We start from the raw sequence: 22537 nt of genomic DNA on the forward strand, positions 1-22537 counted from the left end.
GCTGGGAGGAAAAGGGAAGTTAGTGGGACAATGCAGTGGGGGGACCATAAATTCTTTCATCAAGCGAAGACTTCATGCCAGAGGTGTTTCTTTCAGACATGAATATTTTTCTATGCCAAAAAGCACAGATGCAAACCTTAGATTGAAAGTTGTTTGGTCTTTTTGTTTCGCTTTTGTTTGTGTTTGAAGAAAGCTGATTTATTAAGAGAATCATAGAAAACAAAAAGCTAAAAGTGATTTTAAAAAGGAGGAGAATCAGATACGTATTAGTTTAACCACACATCACTAAAAAGGAGAAAATTACCTGTTCAAATTTAATTCAGGCTATCAAGCCGTCAGGTTGATGTTTGCAAATGGAATTTTTCAATCTGGTATGGGATCAAGATACAGGATTGTTTTTGTTGAAACAGTTGCTGTTGAAGTAAACTTTGGAGCCAAGTTTGTGGGAAAGATCACTTTAAAAAGGGCAGCACAGTGTGCAGCAGTAATGATAAAAGTGAGGAAATTACCTTACCAGTTGGAAACAGGAAGTATGTTTTCAGTGTGAGAGTGGTGTGTTAACAACTGGATCCCGGGTTCCTTTGTATGAACAGATGGTCAGCTGGAAAGATTCAGTAGCTTTTGGCTCTGTAGGCAGGAATTCTGCCTGACAGAAGAAATGCTGTAACTAGAGAGGCCGAAATGACTCTCAGTTCTATTGCTAGAAAACAGCATGCAGCTCAACAGAGTTGGAAAATGTGCAGCTCAAAGTCTGGCAACTGGAGTCTTAATAGAGCTAAATCTTAATTTTTGTAATGAATGAATTTTAGTCATGTGAGGTGATCCTATGCATGATTTGTGCAATTACAGAAAAGCATTGGCTGTTTTGTGCCAAGTTTTGGCAATAACTCATCATCTACTCATGGCCTTCCACTTGTAAAAGTGATTTAAACCCACCCTTTCCTTGGGGATAACTCATGCCAGGGGAGGTGAAGAGTCATATAGAGTCATATTTGGAAACCCAGGGTTTTAAGTTGTGTCTGTATCTTTATTCTTGTACAAGAAAAATAATTATCCAGGTAATAGTACAGCAGTGGAGGCTAATGACTTGAAAATATGGAAAAATGATAACTGTGTTGCTTGGACAGTGGGACTCTTTGGGGCACATGAAAATTTACTGAGTATTTTTGTTCTATGCCTTTGGGCCATTATCAGATCCTCTGATGATGACCCTGTCATCCTTACTGGGCCAAACTTCAGTAGTCCCAAGCTGACAGTAAATTTTAAAAGGTCAGATTGATGCATCTTTTGCCTTCTGTTCACAGATTTTTGAAGTTCACATGTGCATATGCTTACAAGTATGCAAGTTAGACAGACTAATCTGTAAATAAATTACCTAGTAACATTTTACAGAATGTTCCTTGATTCAGTTCCAGAAACAAATTCATGTTATTCCAAGATTTGGTTTAATGTTCAGTTGTTGAACTAATGACTCTCTTCCCCTTATTTAATCAGGTTTTGTTGCATGTTTTCTTTAACAGCCGAAAAAAAGAATTAGAAAAATACTTGAAGTACTCGAGGATGTTTTGTGATTTTGTTTTCAGCTGGATGCTCAGCTAATTCTGAATGTTTCAGTAAAAAAAATTACCAGGAGTATTTCTCCTTTATATGGATGAAAATCCTCCTACATGTCTAATTCATTAGTAGTTTTCTTTCAAAATGGGGTACAGCAACTGGAAACCATGGTAACATCATCTTCGTAGTACTCTAAAAGATTACTTGGAACTGATGATTTAATATTTATTCCATGGCAGTTATAAATCTGTCTTTTTGATCTGTTTTGATTGCAGAGGGCTGCTTTTTGGAAGTTGGTAACATCCTAAGGTTTTTGATGCAGTCATTCAGTTCCCTCCCCTGGCAGATGGATGTGGGGTACAGGCAGTGGGTGTGATGTGTGATGCTTGCATTGGATCTGCTGTTTGTGAACTTACCATCACTGCCAAGTTCAGTCTTGTTCTCTCTGCAAAGCTTTGATTCTGATCTGTAAAAGGGCAGACCCAATTCAAGAATTAATTCTCTAAATTTTTAAGTAATGTGTTTGAAGTACTGTATGTAAAGTAAAATGGTTTGAGAAATCTTGATTGAAGTTTTGGATAAGCATGTGTTTTCATTGTTCTTTTTGGCAATAGAAATTGGTGAAAATTCTTACACTTTGTGGAAAAGGTTACAAGGTAAATGTAAGCAAATATTTTAAGTTTTGACTGTTCGCTCATTCCCCTCTTTCATTGGGAGTTGTCTTGACTAACATGTAGCTATCTGTAGGCTGGATCATCCTGTTGGCTGTAGATAAAGCCTGTAGAAGTGGCCAGATTACATAGCAAAAGTTAGATGAGGTCAATCTCATGCCAGGTCTTTAAATAAAATAATTGAAAAGCTATAGAATTTCAGCAGGGACTCATGGTACATTATTATCATTATGTTATAACCATAGTTATTCCAACTTCTAAAATTACTTCTGAAATTATTGATAAGTACTACATGGACTGTGATGCAAACATTTACCTTTTCTTTTTTCTTCTTTTCTTTCTTCCTTTCCCTGTATTCCTTTCTTCATCTCCAGGATGCAGCATCTCTTGGGTCTCAGAAGGGTGGAATAACAAAACAAGGATGGCTGTACAAAGGCAACATGAACAGTGCAATCAGTGTGACAATGAGAGTAAGTTTAAGAATACCTTACATATAACAGAAACCTGAGCACTGATATTCAATATCCCTGGGCCTTGGAGATGTCAATTTGTGGTATGTGGTTTAGTTCTAAAAAAGGTTGTATTAAAAGAAAGAGGGAAGCTTGTATGTACTTCATATATCTGAAACCTTGCTTTTATTTTATGTAAATCAGAAAAAAACCCCATCAAAAATCTAATACATGGGAGGAGTAAAATTTTCCTAGCTGTACCCTTGTGTGATTTTAGTGGAAGAGGGACTGTGTAATATTGATGGGGGTTCATTTGTTTGTATTTGATATAAAACTGTAATTTTTAATATGCCTGTTATGTATATTATAAGAGTCAGTTTTAAATACCTTTGAATAGGTCAAAAATAGTCAAATGATATAGTACAGTCCTGCTGCAGATATCATAACTTGATTTTTTTAAATTAATGGTTTCTGTTTTCTTTTCTGCAGATACTGATTATGTTATCTATAAATAAAAACTTTTTTTCTATTACCTACTATGTAAATAGCACTTTTGAGTATATAATGTAAACTAATTAATACTAGTGTTGTCACTGTTCTTCTTCCCTTCTTTCTTTTCACTAGTCATTTAAAAGAAGATTTTTCCACTTAATCCAGCTTGGTGATGGATCCTATAATCTCAATTTCTACAAAGATGAAAAAATATCAAAAGAACCTAAAGGATCAATATTTCTAGATTCATGCATGGGAGTGGTTCAGGTAATTATAATTATTCTGCCTGTTTGCCAATTAATTTGGTATTTATTAGCAAGTGAAATTTTATTTAAAATATAGATTAGTGTTGTTGAATGTAGATAAGTACCTATTATGCAGAGAAACAAGTAGACAGGCTGCATCTTGCCAAAGCAGTGAACAAGATTTCAAAGGGCAGGAGACTGAATTTCTGAAATCTTTCTGAAAAGAACATAAATTACTGGTTGATGTCAAGTACTTAGCAAACCAAATTCTAAGGCAAATGCACAAAGAACCCCAAACTTGGCAAAGGACAGCATAAAATTGAAGTTTATTTCAGTTAGATTTTGTGCTTGCATGAGCTGTAAATTGTTTTTCATAGCTTCTTGTGTGGGATTTTTGTTGCGGGAGTTGTATTGAATTCAAACACCCTTCCAGATGCTTTCGTTTGACCTTTCTAATGTTACTTTTTTGTGCTTTTCTTTATTTTGAAAAGTTAAGGGCTTTGGTAAAATGTTTGTCAGTAGCAAGTGCCAAAGAAAAGATTGTTTTTCATTTTTTTTGTGATTCTGCTATGTATTTATAGAACAGCATGTAACTGTTCTGTTAGGCACAGCATACCTGGAAAAACCCCATGGGTCTTAGGGTTTTTTTCAACTTGTACAATAAATAAAGAAATAGGCAAAGTTTAATAAAAATGTATTGCTTAAATAATATTTTTGTAACATAAAGTTGTTTGGAGATTTACACAGAGAGATAAAAAAGCTTTACAGAGGATTTTTTCCACCCAAATATTGTAATATTTTCTTTTGGATACACATATAATAGGTAACTTCTATGAAAATCTTATAACTGTAATAAATGTTATCATATTGCAAGTTATATATATAATTTTACAGGAATTATTTTGCCTTAGAGATACAATTCAGGCCAACTCCACTGAAGTGAATTTAATTTGTGTTTTTAAAACAAGCTAACAAACACAAAAGTGGTTCCTAAACACAGCTGTTCTCTCGTCAATAAATACAAATACCCATGGAGGGTGCAAAGAGGATAGAGCCAGGCTGTGCTCAGGGATGCCCAGTGACAGGGCTGGAGGCAACGGGCACAACCTGAACCACTGGAGGATCCCTTTGAACATCAGGGGACACTTTTTCACTGTGGGGGTGACCAAGTACTGGCACAGGTTGCCCAGAGAGGTTTGGAGTCTCCATCCTTGGAGATGTTCAAAAGCTTCCTGACCACGATCTTGTGCTAAATTGTCTGTGCTTGAGGAGGGAGTGTTGGATGAAGTGACGACCAGAGGCCCCTTCTAACCTCTAACTGTTCTCTCATTTTGGGATTTAAAACCTGAAAATCTCTTTTCCTCACACATACTTTCATACTGTTCCATACTTTCTGTTCCGGCCGTTCAATCCAATTAACCTCAAGTTTCCTCAGACTCTGCCAGAAGCTTGCTTTTTAAAACAAACAATGTATTACTGTTTCTTTTGTTCTTCTGCAAGTAGAGCTGATACAGTCATCTCTAAGTAAAACTGTACTTTGGATGCTTTAAAATTTATAGTTGGCTATCTCTCTTAATGCTGTACTGTATTGTACAGTACCCTCAATGATCATCTTGGTACCTGGTCTTCAAACCTGCGTGTAAAAATTTGAGGCTAGTTATGAATTAGCATCGTGTGCAAAATCAAAACCAGTTAATGCTCACTTCCAAGAAGCCAAGTAGTTATTCAGTGGCTAGAATAAAGGGGTTTGAAAATAACTCTTTTCTTCACTTGAACTTTTGGTGGGGAGCAGCTAAATGCTGATTTAAACTATCAAATATTATCCATAAATATCCCTGTTCCAGACGTGTCATTTTATTGTCTTATATTATGTCCTGTATCCTTTATGGCTGACCTTATTGATTTACTGTTTCTTACTGTTGGTGTTGAATTAGCATTTAAAAACTCATATGGGAAAAAAGTGGTATCTACACAGTAGAAATTGCATTTCCATTTAACAGAAGAAAACAAAGGACAAAATTTGTAAAGACTTCAGGCATCTTACTTTGAAGTAGTCTGACACGGAATTCATAGAAATGGTTTTTCTTAGGTAGTTATGCTTACAAGATTTTGTTCTTGGAATGAAACTGCTTGTTTCAGAGTCAGTCTTTTCAGTGAGGGGAGATTAGTTCCTGCTGCATTGCTATAATACTCCCCTGGTCTGAATTCATTCAGTGCATTTGCTTACTTATTTTTTCAAAGACAGTAGATGCCTGAGAGAAAAATACTGACTTCACTTATAGACATAAAGTTAGACCAGAATATGCTGCTTCATCAGAACTTGTATCAAGAGTAATGCCGAATTTGTGCAGTAGGGGGGTTTATTTGCTTGGGGTTTTTGGTTTGGGTGGATTTCTTTTTTCCCTCAAACTTACATAAAGAGGCTGGAATTCCCAGAATTCTGTTTGGTGTTTTCGGATTTGGTTTTGTTTTGTTGGGGTTTTTGTTTTAATATTAAATTATATTGAGACTTTTCTGATCAGAGATGTGGAGCACATAATATATGCAGTGTATCTATTCACACATTCAGCCACATGTGTAGGTATAGTTGCTCTAATTCAGTGTTTTGTGAAATCTGAGATCTGTGACATCTACTGCCTGTGTCAAGGTTTTATACTGTCAAACATAGAGGTTACTTTTCTCAGGATTTTTCATTTATTTCAGCACTGACTTCAACTGGTAAGATTGCCTTAGGTCTGTCTGAAGTCTGCACTTTTGTTGTATGCTTGACAGAAACTCAGCTTTGGTAGAAAGCTGAGTGTTTTGTCAACTAGTAGTTAGTCTGTTAATTGAAGAATCAGAGATACAGTGAAACTAATATGTAATTTGGCATTTAATTTAACTTAAACAAAAATCTCCCAACCATTAAGTCTGCCTTTCTGTTAATTTTAATGTTTATCTAATGCATTATCAATTTGTAAAACTAAATTGATGATAATATAGAATTTTCATTTAAGATTTCTGAATTCATTCCCAGAAACATGAGTCAGGCTAAGTAGCATTTGAAAGCCTGGTTTAAATTGTGCAGAGAAGGATGGCAGAAATGGTTGAGGAAAAAAGGAGAAACTGATTCACAGCTTTATGTATATCTATATGATGAACAATATCGGGGCATTTGAGGTTATGTTGGTTACAGTTGTCACTCAAATATAATAGTGTTTCATGCTTTTTGTTTTCTTTTTTTTTTTTAGTAGACCTTAGTTAGCTTCATTTCTAGGTGATCTGAGTACATAAAGATTTGGAAATGGGATCTTTTGGGTTTTTATAAAATGATTGTAAGCAGAATGATGACTGGAAACTGGAATACAGGCTGTTCTCTTTCCTACTTGCACTCGTTGCAGTGCTATGAATAACTTCAAAAGATCAAATGTCAGAGAGCAAAAAGTGTCATTATGACACATTTTTTCAAAATATCAAACTGTATTTTTGTATAGAATATCTGAAATATGTGTAACTTCCTTTGGTAGTGGTTAGACAGTATGTGAAATGCTACACAGGTCTTTTATTTTCTTATAGAACAATAAAGTCAGACGTTTCGCATTTGAGCTCAAGATGCAAGACAAGAGTAGTTTCCTTTTAGCTGCAGACAGTGAACTTGAAATGGAAGAGTGGATAAACACTCTGAACAAAATCCTTCAGCTTAACTTTGAGGCTGCAATGCAAGAAAAAAGAAATGGCGAGTCCCACGAAGGTAAGCAGAGTTTCCAGCAAGGCTGATGTTATGTGACCATGTCTTCTTACCTGCATTTTGGAAAGAAGCGCTTTCATGTGGCTAAATTTTTTTTTTTTTTTGTTTTCTTTGGTCATAAAAATTACAGGCCTTTTCACTGCCCACTTCAACTGATGAGCATTTTAACCTTTTGGGCATTAAAACAGTACTGTTCTGTATTGATTCCAGTTAAGTCAAGTCCACAAAATAATTATGAGACTGATTAAGCCTAGAAAAGTAGAACCCATAATGTAGAATCAGGACTGAGGCAGTTTAAGGAAGAAAAGAAACTTAGGATGGACTTGTTTTGGAATGTGTAAAATGCTACTGAAAATGAAATAATCTGTTCTGTGGTCACTGTAGGTAGAAGTGGTGGTTACAGTGTGGGGCTTAAATTTAAATTTAATTCCCTTGACCACAAATATTTCCTGCAAGTATTGAAATAGACTGCTTGAGTGTAGAATCCTTTCTGTTGGAGCCCTTTAAGAATGGGTCAGGCAGGTGTCTGTAAGGAATTCAGTGTATGTCACCTGTATTTCAGTGACCAAAGGATAGTCTAGATGTCCTATCATTCATTTTTCCTCTTGAGGGTGGATGGGGAGGGAAGCTGGTGTGAACCCAACTGTATGCATATCCAAAAGAACCTGGAGGATATTACTAAAGGTTGTTTTTTTACAGATAGTTCCAAGTACCAAAAGGGATCATTAGAATTTAAAAAGACATATCGCAGTCTTCAAAGACTGTGAGAATTTAGTGTGATGTTTGCAAAAAAAGCAGATCTGAAAAGGAGAAGCATCTAGCTCTGGGAAAGACATTTTAGTCTGTGGTCCTTAGTTGACCTTAGCACTGCAAGATGTTTATAGCTAACTGAATGACTGCTTTGTAAATCCAGTAACTGTTGGTGAGTAGAGCTGGGAACCTAATGAACAGAAGGAACTTGTTTTGAAATCAAGTTACAATGCATTGTGGAAAGAGTAATGTAAGTTTGTGCACTGAGTATCTGCTTGCCTCATGCAGATATTAAAATTAAAATTAAAGATGTGTTCTGGTAAGATTAGAAATAACTGCTACTTTAATGATTTTTGTAACTAGTTACATCTTTCAAGAATCACTGCATCAAAATGATGCAATTGTCCACAACCTATTTATGTTAATGGTTGTCATTTTTGAGGGGGTAGGAGATTAAAAAAGATGAATTTCTTTTGCTATAGAGTTTTGTGAGCACATTGGAATTTTTATATTTATTTTAAAATGAGTTTTATAATTTCAGATGATGAACAAAGCAAACTGGAAAGCTCATCAAGTAGTTTTGATAACTACTATCCTGAAATTGCCAAGGTAATATATATTGTAAATGTCAACTTGGAATATAAAGTATTAAACCTAAGTTAGCCACATGAACTTTCAGTAAAGGTAAGGCATTGGCTTGTAGCTTGTGGTGCTTGGAAAGCTTAGAAGCTCTTTTATGAGGTGTGATTATTGAGCTTCATTATATTCTGCTTTTGGAAGGAAATGAGATATTATCTTGAAGTTTCCTATATAAATCTTAATATGCTGTTTAAATTCAGCATGTCTTATTTTATTAATTCATTATATTTTGTGTTGATTTGTTGCATTCAGGTAAGTGTTAAAGTGTTTCTATAGAAATCTAGCTATACTAAAGTCAAGTTTTATTTTTAGACTTAAAAATCCAGGGCAGCTTAATAGCAGTGATGAAGTGAATGTATTTTAAGATGTTTGTCTTTATAATGAACTGGCAGGTCCATGGATGTTTCCTGTGTTGCCATGGTTCTTGCTTTTCCATTTTTTTCTTAGTGAAGTATGATATAAACAAGCATGAAATAAAATGGAACCAAATAGAAAATAATAGTAACTCTTCCTCAGCCCATTTGCAGGCTTTCAGTTAAATCCGTGAATTCTGTGTTGCAGTTGGTTTTGTGAATTTTGTAAAGGAGAAATTTTTGTTAACTCACCGAAGAACTTAAACTGGTGACCTTTTTTATTGAAGCTGCGGGATCCAAACTCCTTCCTGTGACTTCCTTACTCTTTCTTCTGTGTGGTACAGCCTGGAGAATTGAAACTTTTTTGCTTGACCATTCTCTGGAATGCTCTCCCTTTTTTTCCTGAGGATCTGTCTGACCTAGTAACTCCTCCTGAAAGTAATGCAGCTTATGAACTGAGAATAAGCAAACCAAATTCTATTTACTACAGTGGCTAACATATCAAAGGATCCAGTCAGAATACATTAACAAGCTTTTAGCACCCAAATTGGTTGGCTGACTTAATTCTTTCTGTTACTGCTTTGTAATCAATTTAGCACATGTACACAAAAAGCTGTTATGTGATAATCTAGCTCCAGCTACAGCTGTAATTGGAAGTTAATTTGGATTGTGGTGCATATAATCAAAGATTCCTAGGAAGGGCTGTAAGCATCAAATAGCATATTTGCATGAGGCCATGAAAATTTGTTGCAGAAATAAATCCAAATTAGATGCTCTTATTCTGTGGAAGATTTTTCTTTCTTCCCAGTCAGTTATTATAATGCTTATGGTCCATATTCCTTACAGAGGGGACTTTACTTCAGGGCTGCATATAGTTTTTGTACTCCAGTTGCCACTTCCTGTTTCCATAATTTTTGGATCAGAAGCATGCAGCTCTTAAAGCTCGTTCTTTGTTAGAATATTATTTTTGCTCAGCTCTTTAAGCACGGGCATGTTTTATTATTATTATTTATTCCATTGTTATGACCCATTTACATTTCTTTTCCTTCATTTTTTTTTTAATTTCCCCTTCCAATTCACCTTTCCTAAACACTGCCTTTCAAAATAATTTTTTTCCTCTAATGTATTTTCATAGCCCTTTTTTTCCTGAGGAAAATTACAGGGAAAACTGCCCATTTTCATTACTCTTTGTGTCTTAACTTGATTGTTATATATAAATGGTGTTGTTTGGAGGACTTTTTGTCCTTTATTCTATCTTGCCTTGTCTTTTCAGCTGTTGTTTGGATTTGGTTCTTTTTTCCCCAGTGGAAGCCTTGCAAGGCATTGGGCTTTCTTTTAGAAGAGTTATAGCTGCTCTATTATTTTTGTTAGTTCTAGGAGGAAAATTTCACAATAGCTGACCTCATATCCTTATGAGGAGAGAGAAATTCCTTCAGGGGTGATTGTAGAGCACCTGACAGTAGGGGAAAAAACAGATTTCCGAGGAAGGGTTTAACCCTTGTGAGTACATACATCTCCAAGCCTTCATTTTTCTATCAGTAGCGGTTAGTTCATAACATAAACTAAATAAGATGGTACTTTGCACTTCAGTGCTTAGATGCACACACATCTGTCTCAATCTGTCTTTCCTACCTATTTCATGTTCCATTTATCTGTAATTTAACTACCAGCAGTGAATAAAGGGGTTTTGTAGTAGACTTTTTTTTGTGGTTGGTTGGGGTTGTTTGTTTTTGTTGCATTTATTAATCTTAAAATAAATTAGACCTCTGAAGTAGCTGTGACTGTCATGATCAGTGTGCTCAAGCACCTCCTTAACCATTATTGGTCCCAGAATACCTTGAGGTGGGAAAATATTGTCTCAGTTTTACAGATGAAGCAATAAAATCACAGAGCCACTGATGTGCTGTAGACAGAGTTCATGGTAACAGGTAACAGGTTCATGCATTTTCAGTTCTTGAGTTCTGACAACTGCCCCTGTTCTGTCAGTCAGAAATGCATATAATCATCTGGTCTTCGTGCACAAAACACTAAAGAATCTAAAACTATTCAAGATGCTTTAGCTGAAGCAGTTTCTGTCTGGCTTCTATCGCTGGGCAATCTTTCTCCTCTGTTCTTGCCACTAAATTTTGCCTTTGCAGAACATGCACACAACTTTCTTGTCATCCTTAAACTGTTTTACATTTCCTCTATTTTCCAATTATACCAGTTGTTCAACAAGCTAATTCTGCCAGTACTGTGCTGGTATTGAGTATCTGGGTCGTCTCTTTCACAGCAACTCTCCTCTTTTCTTCTTTTTGTGTAAAGTTAGCAAAGTAAAGTAAATGAAAACCATTGGAGCATTTATATTCAAAATAGCACCTCAGAATTTTCTCTTCTGTAATACATCCTCTAAGCCAAATTCTATTTTTTAATTCCTGTTATCAACCTCAAAGTATGGTTATGAGCTCTTAGAGATTGTTCTTTTGTTTTGTTTTGTTTCTTCTTTCTCTTGAGACATAGTAGAAGTTGCTTCAGTCTCCAGCAAAGCAGATGTAGACAGTAGATCACTTCCTGCTGATGGCCAGTGATGAGCATTTTGGGTTGTAATTTCTTTTAACCCATACAGGCTGATCCAAAAAGAAACACCTGCCTGTAATGTAATATTTTGTATCCTTGTTTAGCCAGCTGCTACTTTAAGAATGGCATTTCTCCTGTGTGGGTAATTTTGGTACATGCATCTGTTCATTTGTCATGTCCTGTGACTTTAAAAATCATAGAATGCTCTTTAAATGACACCTTTTTCAAACAAAGATAACCTATGTATACCATCAGTCTTCACATTCTATTTTGTTCCATTTCACTTTTGATTTACTGTTAAAGGATAGGTATCTACAAATCCCAGTGTACAGTGAACTCTGCAAAATAACTTTTAAATGTGAAGGGTTCATATTTTGGAACTTTTTGGGTTTTCTCCAGCTGCCCACAGGAAAACCACTTCTTTGGCTGTAGAGCTCAAGAAAAGTTATAAAAAAAAATAACCAACAAAAAGAAAAAAGAAAGCAAGCTATGATGGTGTTTCTTAATTTAGGTGATCTGTTGTTTCCTCAGCAATCTTATGGTCTCAGGATAGCTCTGAGCTTTAACCTGCAGTCATACTATGTGTCTGTGTGTTTTTATTTAAATAAAATAGGATTATGGAAGTTATTGTTTGAGGAGGCAGATATATAAATGGAAGGTTCTATGTTGCTGATGTAAGGTTTTGTACTTCTAGGGCTGGAAAAAAGCATTAGGAGAAGAGGCTCTCACTTTGTGCTTAGTCATGTTTGATCAGTGTAAACTCAGGAGGTACAAAGCTCAGCAAGGTAGAAATGAATGCATGAATCAAAAATGTGTGGAGCTTTGAACATCACAGAAAAAAGCATGAAATTAAAGCTCACTTTAATAGTGTGATATCAAGACCTTTTTTCTTATTTTGAACAGAGTACCAGAGAAGCAGAAATCAAGCTGAAAACTGAAAGCAGAGTTAAACTTTTTGCCTTGGATCCAGATGCACAGGTTAGACTTCTTACAAGGAAGCAGGGGTATTTTATGTTGATCCTTTTGAGATGAAAGCAAACTTACCTTAATATTTATTTTCTTTTTTTATAGAAACTTGACTTTTCTAGTATTGAACCAGAAGTTAAGCCATTTGAAGAGAAATTTGGAAAAAAAATTCTTGTAAGGTGTAATGATTTATCTTTTAATTTGCAAAGCTGTGTTGCAGAAAATGAAGAAGGACCAACAACAAATGTAAATAATTAATCTAATTACTTTCTGTTGATTTGGAAATAAATGTCCTAATGTTTGGTGGGCACTATCCTTAATGACAGGGATTCCTTGATGTGATTGGAAAATCTATATTATGGGGATTTTTGCTCTTTTAAATCAAAATGAAGGCCTAAATTCTACATAAAGTAACTTTGCTGCTAATATTTTTGTTGGGTGGTGGAGAGAGAAATTTTTTGTCTTTTACATGTTGTCAGTAATACCTAGGGTGATGGCCATATGTGTTCATGAAAATATTACTTATCTTTTTTACATACACATTTTTACAGTGATGCCAGCAGTGACACTTGATTTTTTTTAATGTCTAGGTAGAGCCTTTCTTTGTCACACTGTCACTATTTGATATTAAAAACAACAGGAAGATTTCAGCAGATTTCCACGTTGATTTGAACCATGCCTCAGTAAGGCACATGCTGTCCAGTGCATCTCAACAAATGATGAATGGCAGTGGTGACAGCTTACACAGAATTCAGGACATTCATGAAACTGTCTTGCAATATCCAAAGCAGGTAAGAGCTAGGAACCTGAAGAACTAGTAGGATTTTGGATGCAAGCTTCATGCATGATTTCATTTGCTTTCTATTATGTGATGTAAAATGTGCATTTTCCTTCTTTATTTATCTCTTGTTTTATCTCTAGGGAATATTCTCAGTCACGTGTCCTCATACAGACATTTTCCTTGTGGCTAGAATAGAAAAGGTGTTACAGGGAAGTATTACACATTGTGCTGAGCCATATATGAAAAGTTCAGATTCATCAAAGGTATGTTGTTTTCTTCCTGGCATGAAAAAAATGCTGAGGCAAACCAGATTGATTGATTTCAAATTAATAACTATAAATCAAAATCTTAATTGTTTTATAGTAAATTCATGTAACTGGATAATTTGATTTAGTAAGTTGTAGTTATTTCTAGTAACTATTATTACATTCTAGATAAAAGAACATTTTAATGGAAATATTTCTTTCACTTTTTATGATTGTGACAATGTAATTTTTAGAATGCCTTAAAGTAAACTGTTTTGACAAAAGAATATTGGACTTCAGTGTGAAAGTTGAGTTGAAAATTATTGAACAGTGAAATGTTAAATATAGATCATAACTGTGTCTCTTAGTTAATGCATCTTACTCAGTGTAACACAGTTGATGTTTCGTTGTCTTACTTTTTGGTGACAATAGTTTACTGTAACTTTATCTGCACTCCTGCTGGTTTTTCTTTCTCAGAACCATTGAGATCTTTAAGCTTCTGGTTTTATGTATAAAATTCTTTGCAGATTTGATAGAACCCCAAATCATGTCTGGAAATTATCTACTGGAACATCTTAAGTTTCCAGGAATCTAGGATGGCGTAACATAGCTACAAAAAGTTTTGTTAGGTTCTACTTCTTGTTTGTCAGTGAAGGAGCAGAGGTTCAGTGTTTTTGATTTACAGTTATGCTTAAATAGCCAGACCAGCAAACGAGAGGAAAGTGTTTTTGTAAGCAGTGTCAGCTACTGTTGACATTCTGCCTGTTTTCAGCTAAGAAGAAACAGTTAACTTTCAGTTTCTGCAGGGCAACAGTGTTCTTTCCTACAAATTTGATGCTGGCTGAGCTGCATGTAAAAAACCATGTATTTTTCACTTGGTCTTAATATAGATCAGCCTACTGATTTGTTTTTCCAGGAATGTGTGAGGTTTTTTTTTTCCCTCCAGCTATTGTTGGAAAACAGCAGGTTTGTATTTTAGGAGTCTGGTTTTGATGTTGACTGTTTCTGAGTTAAAATAAAACCTGAGCTGAGTGTAGGTGATTTTGGTGTCCTTGGGCCTGAGCCATGTGGGGAGGTTAAAAAAGCCCAGGTGTTCCCACATTTGATGCTGAGTTCTGGACTTGTAGTTGCCCTGTACGATGGGAGTGGACAATGAGAATGCTCATGGTTTTATTAACTTATGCTTTCTAGCATTCAATCACTTATAATTTTATACAAATGGATGCTTAGTCTGAATTTCTCTTCTGTTCTTGTTCTCAGGGACTACACTGCATTAATCTGAAACAAATTAGAGCAGTACCAGCTATATAGGCCTCTATGTGGGTCAGTGCAGGGAGCGAGTTCCAGTTCCCTGCAAAATTACTAGTCTGGACAAGAAAAAGGGAAAATGCAAGCAGCAAATTCTACAGCCAAAAGGAAAAAAAAAATCACATTTTCTCCCCTTTAATGTTGAATACAGTGATTTAATGATCATTGCTTACTAAGGTTTTATGCTTCCGAGTGCTATTTCCCCCTTTTTTACAGGAAAGGGTAATGGAGAGTTCTCTCAAACACACTAATAGAATCAACTCTTTATAATATCAACAGCACAGATCAGGGATAATATTCAGGAATTTTTAGTCTGTACTTGGTTTTGCTCTGTATGAACACATGGGAAAAACTGATTTCTGGAAGAGAGAAGCCCAAGTGGTTCAGCTCAGTGTTGAACATCTCAAACCAGTGGGTTTCTAGCTTCTGACTGTTGTAGTTGTTGGTTCTGTATAATGGAGTTTTTTGTTCATTTAATAGTTAACAAAATCAAGAATTTAAACTTTTAATGAGAACAATGTTGCGGTGTCCATACACAGGGTTGTCCATGAGATCTTCATACAACTTTTCCCCGTAGTCTGTGTGTATTTGTAGTACAAGTCTTGCAGAGTATTGTAGTACTTGTTCTGCAGGAATGTGTTCTGGTACATAGAGTGAATGGTGGATATAGGTGGGGGAGCAAGTGAGAGGGGAAATGTTGGGGTTTTTTTTGAAGTTGGAGTTTTATTTTTAAAAACATTTTAATTTTGCTCTAGCTTTTAGTCTGTATTCTGCGTATAATAATGTTTCTCATGCTTAATTAATTATTTCTTATCAGAAATGTGGATGGGTCTGTTTTCACCCATGAAGTGCTGAAATCAGCAGGCTGTGCTTAATCTGAAATGAATAGTTAAGAGGCATTATCAATTGTCTTTCCCTTCACATACTTAGGATTAATCTATAGTCTTCTAAAGAAGATTTTCTAATTCATATCAGTGTCAATTTGTGGGTTTTTTTCTTGAGTACTAATGGTTCAGAAAAATGTAGCTTTTCAAATATGGCTATTTCTTATGTCCCTTGTAGGTTGCACAGAAAGTTTTGAAGAATGCTAAGCAGGCATGCCAGAGATTAGGTCAATATAGAATGCCTTTTGCCTGGGCAGCTAGGTGAGGACAAATCTTGTCAATCTGTATTTTTTTCCTAACTTTTCTCTAAGATGGTTTTTTGCATCTCCCTTCTTGTAAAACTTAATGTGCTATTTAAATGATTTCTTCTTTTGTTTTCAATTAACCCAAGATTTCCAACAACGTCTGTAGTAGGAAAAGAGTTACAAACATACGTTATTATTCAAACTGTAGATACTGACAGCTGTTTTCAGTTGTTAATATTTTTAATATTATTAAGGATGAAATGACTCACACTTATTTGTTGGACTGAGCTATTTATATATTAAACTCACCTACAGTGAGTAAAATATTAAATGCTTATTGAATATTAATGAAGGATGGTGCAGTATATTCTGATTGTAATAAAAAAAATTTCTTGAAATGAATTTCAGCACTTTCATAAACTCAGCTAAAAGCAGGATTTTTACTTTCAGGACATTATTTAAAGATGCCTCAGGAACCCTGGACAAAAATGCAAGATTTTCTGCTCTCTTCAGACAAGACAGTAATAAACTCTCAAATGAAGACATGTTGAAATTGTTAGCAGATTTCAGGAAGTAAGTCTGATTTTCCCACTTGAAAAAAGAGAAACAAACCAACCTAAGACCCCTCACTCCTAACCCACACAATATTTTGTTATGGTCTTGAACTGGAGCGTCTAATATTTTGATGTATGTATTTATACATGTCTTTCACATCAAATATAGAATCTGTATAAATATAATTAAAGCCTTCAAACAAGCTACAGATCTGTCTTTTAGATGGTTTGGGGGCTGTAATCAGGACTGAAGTATAATCCCACATGTAACATGCTGTCATACCCTGAAGTATCTCTGTGCTAGGAGTTATGTTTTCACAATACGCTCATCTGTTTCTCAAAGGAAAACAAGTATGAGCAGAAATCATCTGTTCCCTGACCTTGGACAGGGGATGCTGGCTCTCAGGGAAAGGGATTCAAGCAAGTCTTCAGTCCACCTTCCTTGGGAATCTGTGTGTCTCAGGATACCTAAAAAACAGAACATTGGTTATTTTATTTTTTTTTACAAGCATTCTTAAAGATTTCATCAGTTTGTGTGCAAGGCTTATGAGTATTAGCTTGAACAATCACTAAGCACAAAATGTACTACAGTTTCTTTCTACTTGCTTAGCAAATCTGATAAGGACATGAGGTTTGCAATAGATATTTTAGCTCACTTCTAGCAAGTGGCTAAAAGTTTTGTTGAACTTCATGTTGCAGTGGAGTATACTGGTACTCTGTTGGAGCTTTAGTTGTTGAGAATTTTAGATTTTTTGTGTTGTTAAGTACTGATTTTTAAGAGAATATTATATTTAACTTGAGATGGTAGAGAAAGTTTTTTTAAATTAAGTAGTAGAACTGAGATTATAAGTATGTAGTTTAATTAAAATTGTGTGATATCACAACAGACAATAATAGAATTCCTTGCCATAAACACTATTACTGGAGTTGAAACAGACAGTAAATTAGCCTGCCACACTACTCTGTGAGTTAAGGGAGTGCTTTTGGTTATTTCAACATCCTGTTTGTGAAACCATGTACAGTATTTCACAGGAAATACAGGAGGAAAGGAGTTCTAATGTCTAAGGCATATGTATTGGAATTAGAATCCCACCTCCAACAAGAAGTTTGCTTCACAGCATGGGATTGCTTTTTGGGAAAACTTTGCTTCCACCTGCTGTGCAATAATTTTTAAAAAATCATGCTGCTGATTGTCTTTAATAAAGGGTTCTGCATGGTTTTGGCATGGAAAATACTTGTACTTCATGTTTCTGAAGCAGCTACACCATAACATCTATACTTGGGTTTTGCAAGGTGAATTGTTAATCTGGAAAAAGGAGGAGATAAAAACTTGCTGATTTCTCTTCCCCCAGGTTTGTCTTACTGCCATAAACCCTTATCACTGGCCACTGAGATTTAAAACTTACTTACAGATTCCCTCTTGGCTGCAAATGATAGTTGCCATGAGTTACTACATGGCAAAACTTGATTTCGAAAAGGTGTTTCATTTCAATTTAAAGAAAGAAAAAGTCATGCTTTTCTGTAACCTTTGACACACTTATGTCTTTTTTTTTTCTTTTCCTGAGAGTTTAAAGGAAAAGAAAACTGTGTATCTAGGCAAAAAGCAAGACCAGATCAGTCATGCACCCTGAAACCACCTTTCCTCTCATATTCCAATTTCAGGATATTACTTTTGCCTCTGTTTCCTATTATCTTTTTTTTTACTGGCATCTGATTTGCATTTAGCCTGACTTTGAGAGGTTGTTTTTTTTCCCCTTCCTACAGACCTGAAAAGATGGCCAAACTTCCTGTTATTTTAGGAAATCTGGATGTTACAATTGACAATGTGTCACCAGATTTTCCAAGTAAGTATTAACAAACACTGTTAAATGGACATTCAGGCTTTTTCCTCTTCAGTTCTTTATTTGTTTTTTTCCAATGTATTTTCAGATTACGTTAACTCATCATACATTCCCATGAAACAGTTTGAAAACAATACCAAGACACTCACAGCATTTGAAATAGAGGAGTTTGTTCCCTGTATACCAAAATGCACTCAACCTTTTACCATCTACAACAATCATCTTTATGTTTATCCAAAGCACTTAAAATATGACAGTCAAAAGTCTTTTGCAAAGGTGAGTAGAGGAAACCTGTACCACCTTCTTTTTCTCAGGTTTAGTTAAGATTGTTTACATATTTATTTCTGTGATGATCCCTATCATTAATTGCTTGGGTTTATGTTTTTTAACTACTGCTTTAGGCTAGAAATATTGCAGTGTGTGTTGAGTTCAAGGATTCTGATGAAGAGGATTCTTTGCCTTTGAAGGTCAGTCTTTTCATTTTTGTGGCTGATAGAAGTAAATAGTGAGCAGTTAGCTAACTAACAGTAGTACTTTAATTGAACTAGTTTGGGATGGTGGCTTGAGAGTAACTTCTGGATTGCTTGTTTCTGATAAAAGAGATTCTAAAGAGTCCTCAGAGCATTTCATGTCTTTAATATTTTTTTACTAAAATTCCAGGAATAAACTTGTTGCAAACAAAGGTAGCTTATACTTGCTCCCCAGTAAGTTAAAACATGAAGGGAGATCACAGTGTCAGCTCTACTGCACAGCAGGCAGACTTAACATCATATAAAGAAACCAAGTTAAACACAAGTTAAAATATTTCAAATCCTGGATGAGACATCCTAAGCTGAGAGTAAAAAAGGATCACAGGGTCTTTTTATTCTTTTTTTCCTTTTCTGTATTCTTAGTGTATCTATGGTAGGCCTGGTGGACCAGTATTTACTAGAAGTGCATTTGCTGCTGTTCTGCATCACCATCAAAATCCAGAGTTCTATGATGAGGTAAGCTGCCTTTCTGAGGAAACTTTACCAGGTCAGCTACTATGTAAGTTTCAAAATACAAGAAAATATTAGAGGATTGCTAAGTTCCCAGTTAAATCAATTTCTAGGGGCTTTTTGTAGTTTTGTGTGTTTGATTTGTGGTCTAGCTTCAAATAACATAAAACCTGAAATTGCTCTTTAAATGTAGAACCAGTAACACATGTCAGTGCTCTGGCTGAAAACTTCTACAGAGATTTCTTTGCCTTTCAGATTAAAATAGAGCTGCCCACTCAGTTACATGAAAAGCACCATTTGTTGTTCACATTCTACCATGTCAGCTGTGATAATTCAAGCAAAGGGAGTACAAAGAAGAAAGATGTTGTTGAAACACAAGGTCTGTACACTAATGCCTTACTTTCAGTCATTACTAGTGAATTTTTTTCAAGTATGCTAATCTGGTAACACATAATTTTTGTGATCTATATAAGGCTTTCTAATTACATAGGACTGACTGAAAGATTTAATAAAATATTTCTTCTAATTTAAATGTTTCAAATTTTGGTTTAGAGTGTCCATTGAATGTGCAGTGTTTTTCAAAATCAGTGACAGTTACTTTGTGCTTTCAATGTTTTGTAGTTGTTTGAGTTCAAATCATTTGGCCTTTAGAGTAACATTTTCTATTTTATGAATTACATGTGGGAATCATTTGGTAAGACTTTTGTTGTAAGGGTGTATGTAAAATTACTTGCCTTTCATATTCTGTAGTTGGGTATTCTTGGCTTCCTTTGATAAAAGATGGAAGAGTGGTCACCAATGAGCAACAAATCCCAGTGTCAGCAAATCTTCCCTCGGGCTACCTTAGTTATCAAGAAGTGGGTATTGGAAAGGTATGTTACAGAAAATGTCTCTAATCTTAAAAAAGAACCCAAACATAGTGGAGAGAAAGATTAGTTGTAATTCCCTAGTCTGCTGATAAGACTTAAGTAATTTTCCAATAGAATTTATTTTCTTTTGTAGTTGAAATGGAATGCTTAGCAAAAGTCAGATGTTCGACTTAGAGGATACAGAAAAACCCAAAGAGAAGTGGGAGACAAAAAAAATGTATCAGGACAGGTTGAGTCAAATTCTTGTAAAAGTCAGAAAGTTGTTACATACATGCTTCTGTTGTTATTTAGCTGATAAAATTAAGATATGATTATGTTTCATTTTCTACAGCAATAATTAACTAGAAGTTACAGTAATTTTTAAACATTTAAAATTATTTTGAGTTTATGAAGGTATGCAAATAATCTGAAGTCCTTTACTAAATTTTTTTTAGCATTTCATGCTGTCTCCTTTCAGTAAGTCCTTTATTCCTGAACAAGTCTTATTCTCACATCTTGATTTTTGTGATCTCTATACTTCACAAGTAAAATTTATGGTTGTATTTTTCAAAGCAGAAAGCTTGCATAATTGTAGTCATAAAAATCATACCAAGGAGGATACAAAATGAAAATGTGATAGGGAATTTGACAAAGTTTGAATGCAGAGACAAAATTGACTAATTTTGGAGGAAGAGACCTAAAATCAACAGCAAGATGTGCTGCTCTCCTCCTGTTCTACCAGCTGGTCTTTTTTAAACTCTGCTGTAAGCTTTCCAACCATTGTCTCCTTCACATCTTTCATCCTCTCACGTTGTAGGTGTATTCTTTATGCCTCTGCTGTTTGTCTCTGCTCATGCCCATGGGTAGAATGTTAGGACCAGTATGACTAGTGGTAAATTTAGCAATAAAATCTCTCCCTAACTGGATATCAGGGTCAGCATTCTCAGTTCTTTGGAAATGGGATGAGAAGGAAGGACTGGCAGTGTCCCTACCTGTCAGTGAAATGTGTTAAGTTTTAAACCTTGTGAGTACATATGGAAATCCTTGTGTTATTTTTCTGAGAAAACTAGTAAATATTTCTCTCTAGTCAGAAATTTCTTTGCAGAGTTTTAGGGGAAACACAAAATTTGTGACTTGCAGAGAATCAATTTTGTTTAGCCACCAAGGAAAATACTGTGGGACTTGTAAAATACATTTTAAGCTTCATAAATGCTTTTGGAAATATTGCCTGCATAATTTTGCTTTGTTTATGACTTTATTCATTGCACACTGCATTTCTTCAACCTGTTTTTTTTTTTTTTTGAAAGAAGTGTTGTTAATAGTACTGTTAATTGTTTTATTTTAATATACTACTACATTATTTTACTTTTCCCCCTCATGTGTTTGTGCAGCATTCTGGTCCTGAAATTAAATGGGTAGATGGAGGCAAACAATTGCTAAAAATATCCACTCATCTGGTGTCAACTGTGTATACACAGGTGAGTTATAAAACAAATTTAATTATACAATTTTTAGAATTACATATGTTTATAGTATGTATATACAATATATGGGAAGATTCTTGAACTCTGTGTGCTCATCTCTTCTTTGTCTCTTGGGCTTTTCTCATGGTCTCTTTCTTTTACATCAGATGTGAAAAACAGATTTTATATGGCAATTATTCAAAACATGAGCCTTTGGTCTCTTGTCATCCATTCCAGTCTGAATTTTCCAATTAGAGGTCATAGTTGTCTAAAAGCTGTTTCCTGGCATGTCTGCAGAGCAATGAGTCCTGTTAGACCTTTTCATAAAAAACATATTATGATTGGTTGGGATAATTAAGTATGCTATTTTCTGTCAGTAGGAAGCAAATATAGGTGGCATTTTGTATAATAGGTATTCAAAAAACACTTGAAATTTAATTTAAAAAAAATAAGACTTAATAAATCTTCAGAATAGTGGACTTCAGCTATTATTTTTGAAAATTGAATCTATGGACAAAGATACGTATTTACATATAAATATTTTAAATGGATTATAGATTGTAATGTTAGATATTTTTTAATTTGTTGGTTTTTGTCTTTGACAGGACCAGCACTTGCATAATTTTTTTCAGTACTGTCAGAAAACAGAGTCCGGAGCTCGTGCACTAGGAACTGATCTTGTGAAATATCTTAAGGTAAAAAATGGCAGTGAATAACAGATTATGTAATTCATTTGTGTTTTTGCAAAGCCTTGGAGCTTCAGACATTTTATAGGTCTCATTTTTCAGTGTGAGGATTAGTTCTGTGACTATGACTTGTGTTAATGGAATATGCTGTGGAAAAAGCCCACGAAAATACTTTCTGCCTTAAATAAATTTACAATTGCAATGTAAGAGGAAACCACAAAGTAATAATGAGACAGCATTGGTCAGCTTTATGAGTGGTAATTTCAAAACACTAATGACTTAGTTTGTCAAAATAATCAA

General features: G+C 34.9%; 1 protein-coding gene across 14 annotated transcripts in view; it reads left to right on the top strand.

Moving 5' to 3' along the window:
* DOCK9 (dedicator of cytokinesis 9) overlaps positions 1–22537 on the top strand; it is a 114974-nt gene that overhangs the window by 50539 nt on the left and 41898 nt on the right. For all 14 annotated transcript variants that reach the window (XM_030961970.1, XM_030962023.1, XM_030962047.1 and 11 more), the window contains exons 6-23: positions 2600–2695; positions 3299–3433; positions 6967–7141; positions 8430–8497; positions 12340–12414; positions 12508–12648; positions 12993–13193; positions 13324–13446; positions 15799–15881; positions 16316–16438; positions 18184–18263; positions 18349–18536; positions 18662–18727; positions 19154–19246; positions 19496–19619; positions 19991–20112; positions 21480–21566; positions 22157–22246. In XM_030961970.1, coding sequence (XP_030817830.1) covers positions 2600–2695; positions 3299–3433; positions 6967–7141; positions 8430–8497; positions 12340–12414; positions 12508–12648; positions 12993–13193; positions 13324–13446; positions 15799–15881; positions 16316–16438; positions 18184–18263; positions 18349–18536; positions 18662–18727; positions 19154–19246; positions 19496–19619; positions 19991–20112; positions 21480–21566; positions 22157–22246 — 2070 coding nt within the window. The remainder of the gene's footprint in view (positions 1–2599; positions 2696–3298; positions 3434–6966; positions 7142–8429; positions 8498–12339; positions 12415–12507; positions 12649–12992; positions 13194–13323; positions 13447–15798; positions 15882–16315; positions 16439–18183; positions 18264–18348; positions 18537–18661; positions 18728–19153; positions 19247–19495; positions 19620–19990; positions 20113–21479; positions 21567–22156; positions 22247–22537) is intronic.

This window comes from Camarhynchus parvulus, chromosome 1, assembly GCF_901933205.1.
Source record: "Camarhynchus parvulus chromosome 1, STF_HiC, whole genome shotgun sequence".
In the NCBI taxonomy this organism is placed as follows: domain Eukaryota; kingdom Metazoa; phylum Chordata; class Aves; order Passeriformes; family Thraupidae; genus Camarhynchus; species Camarhynchus parvulus.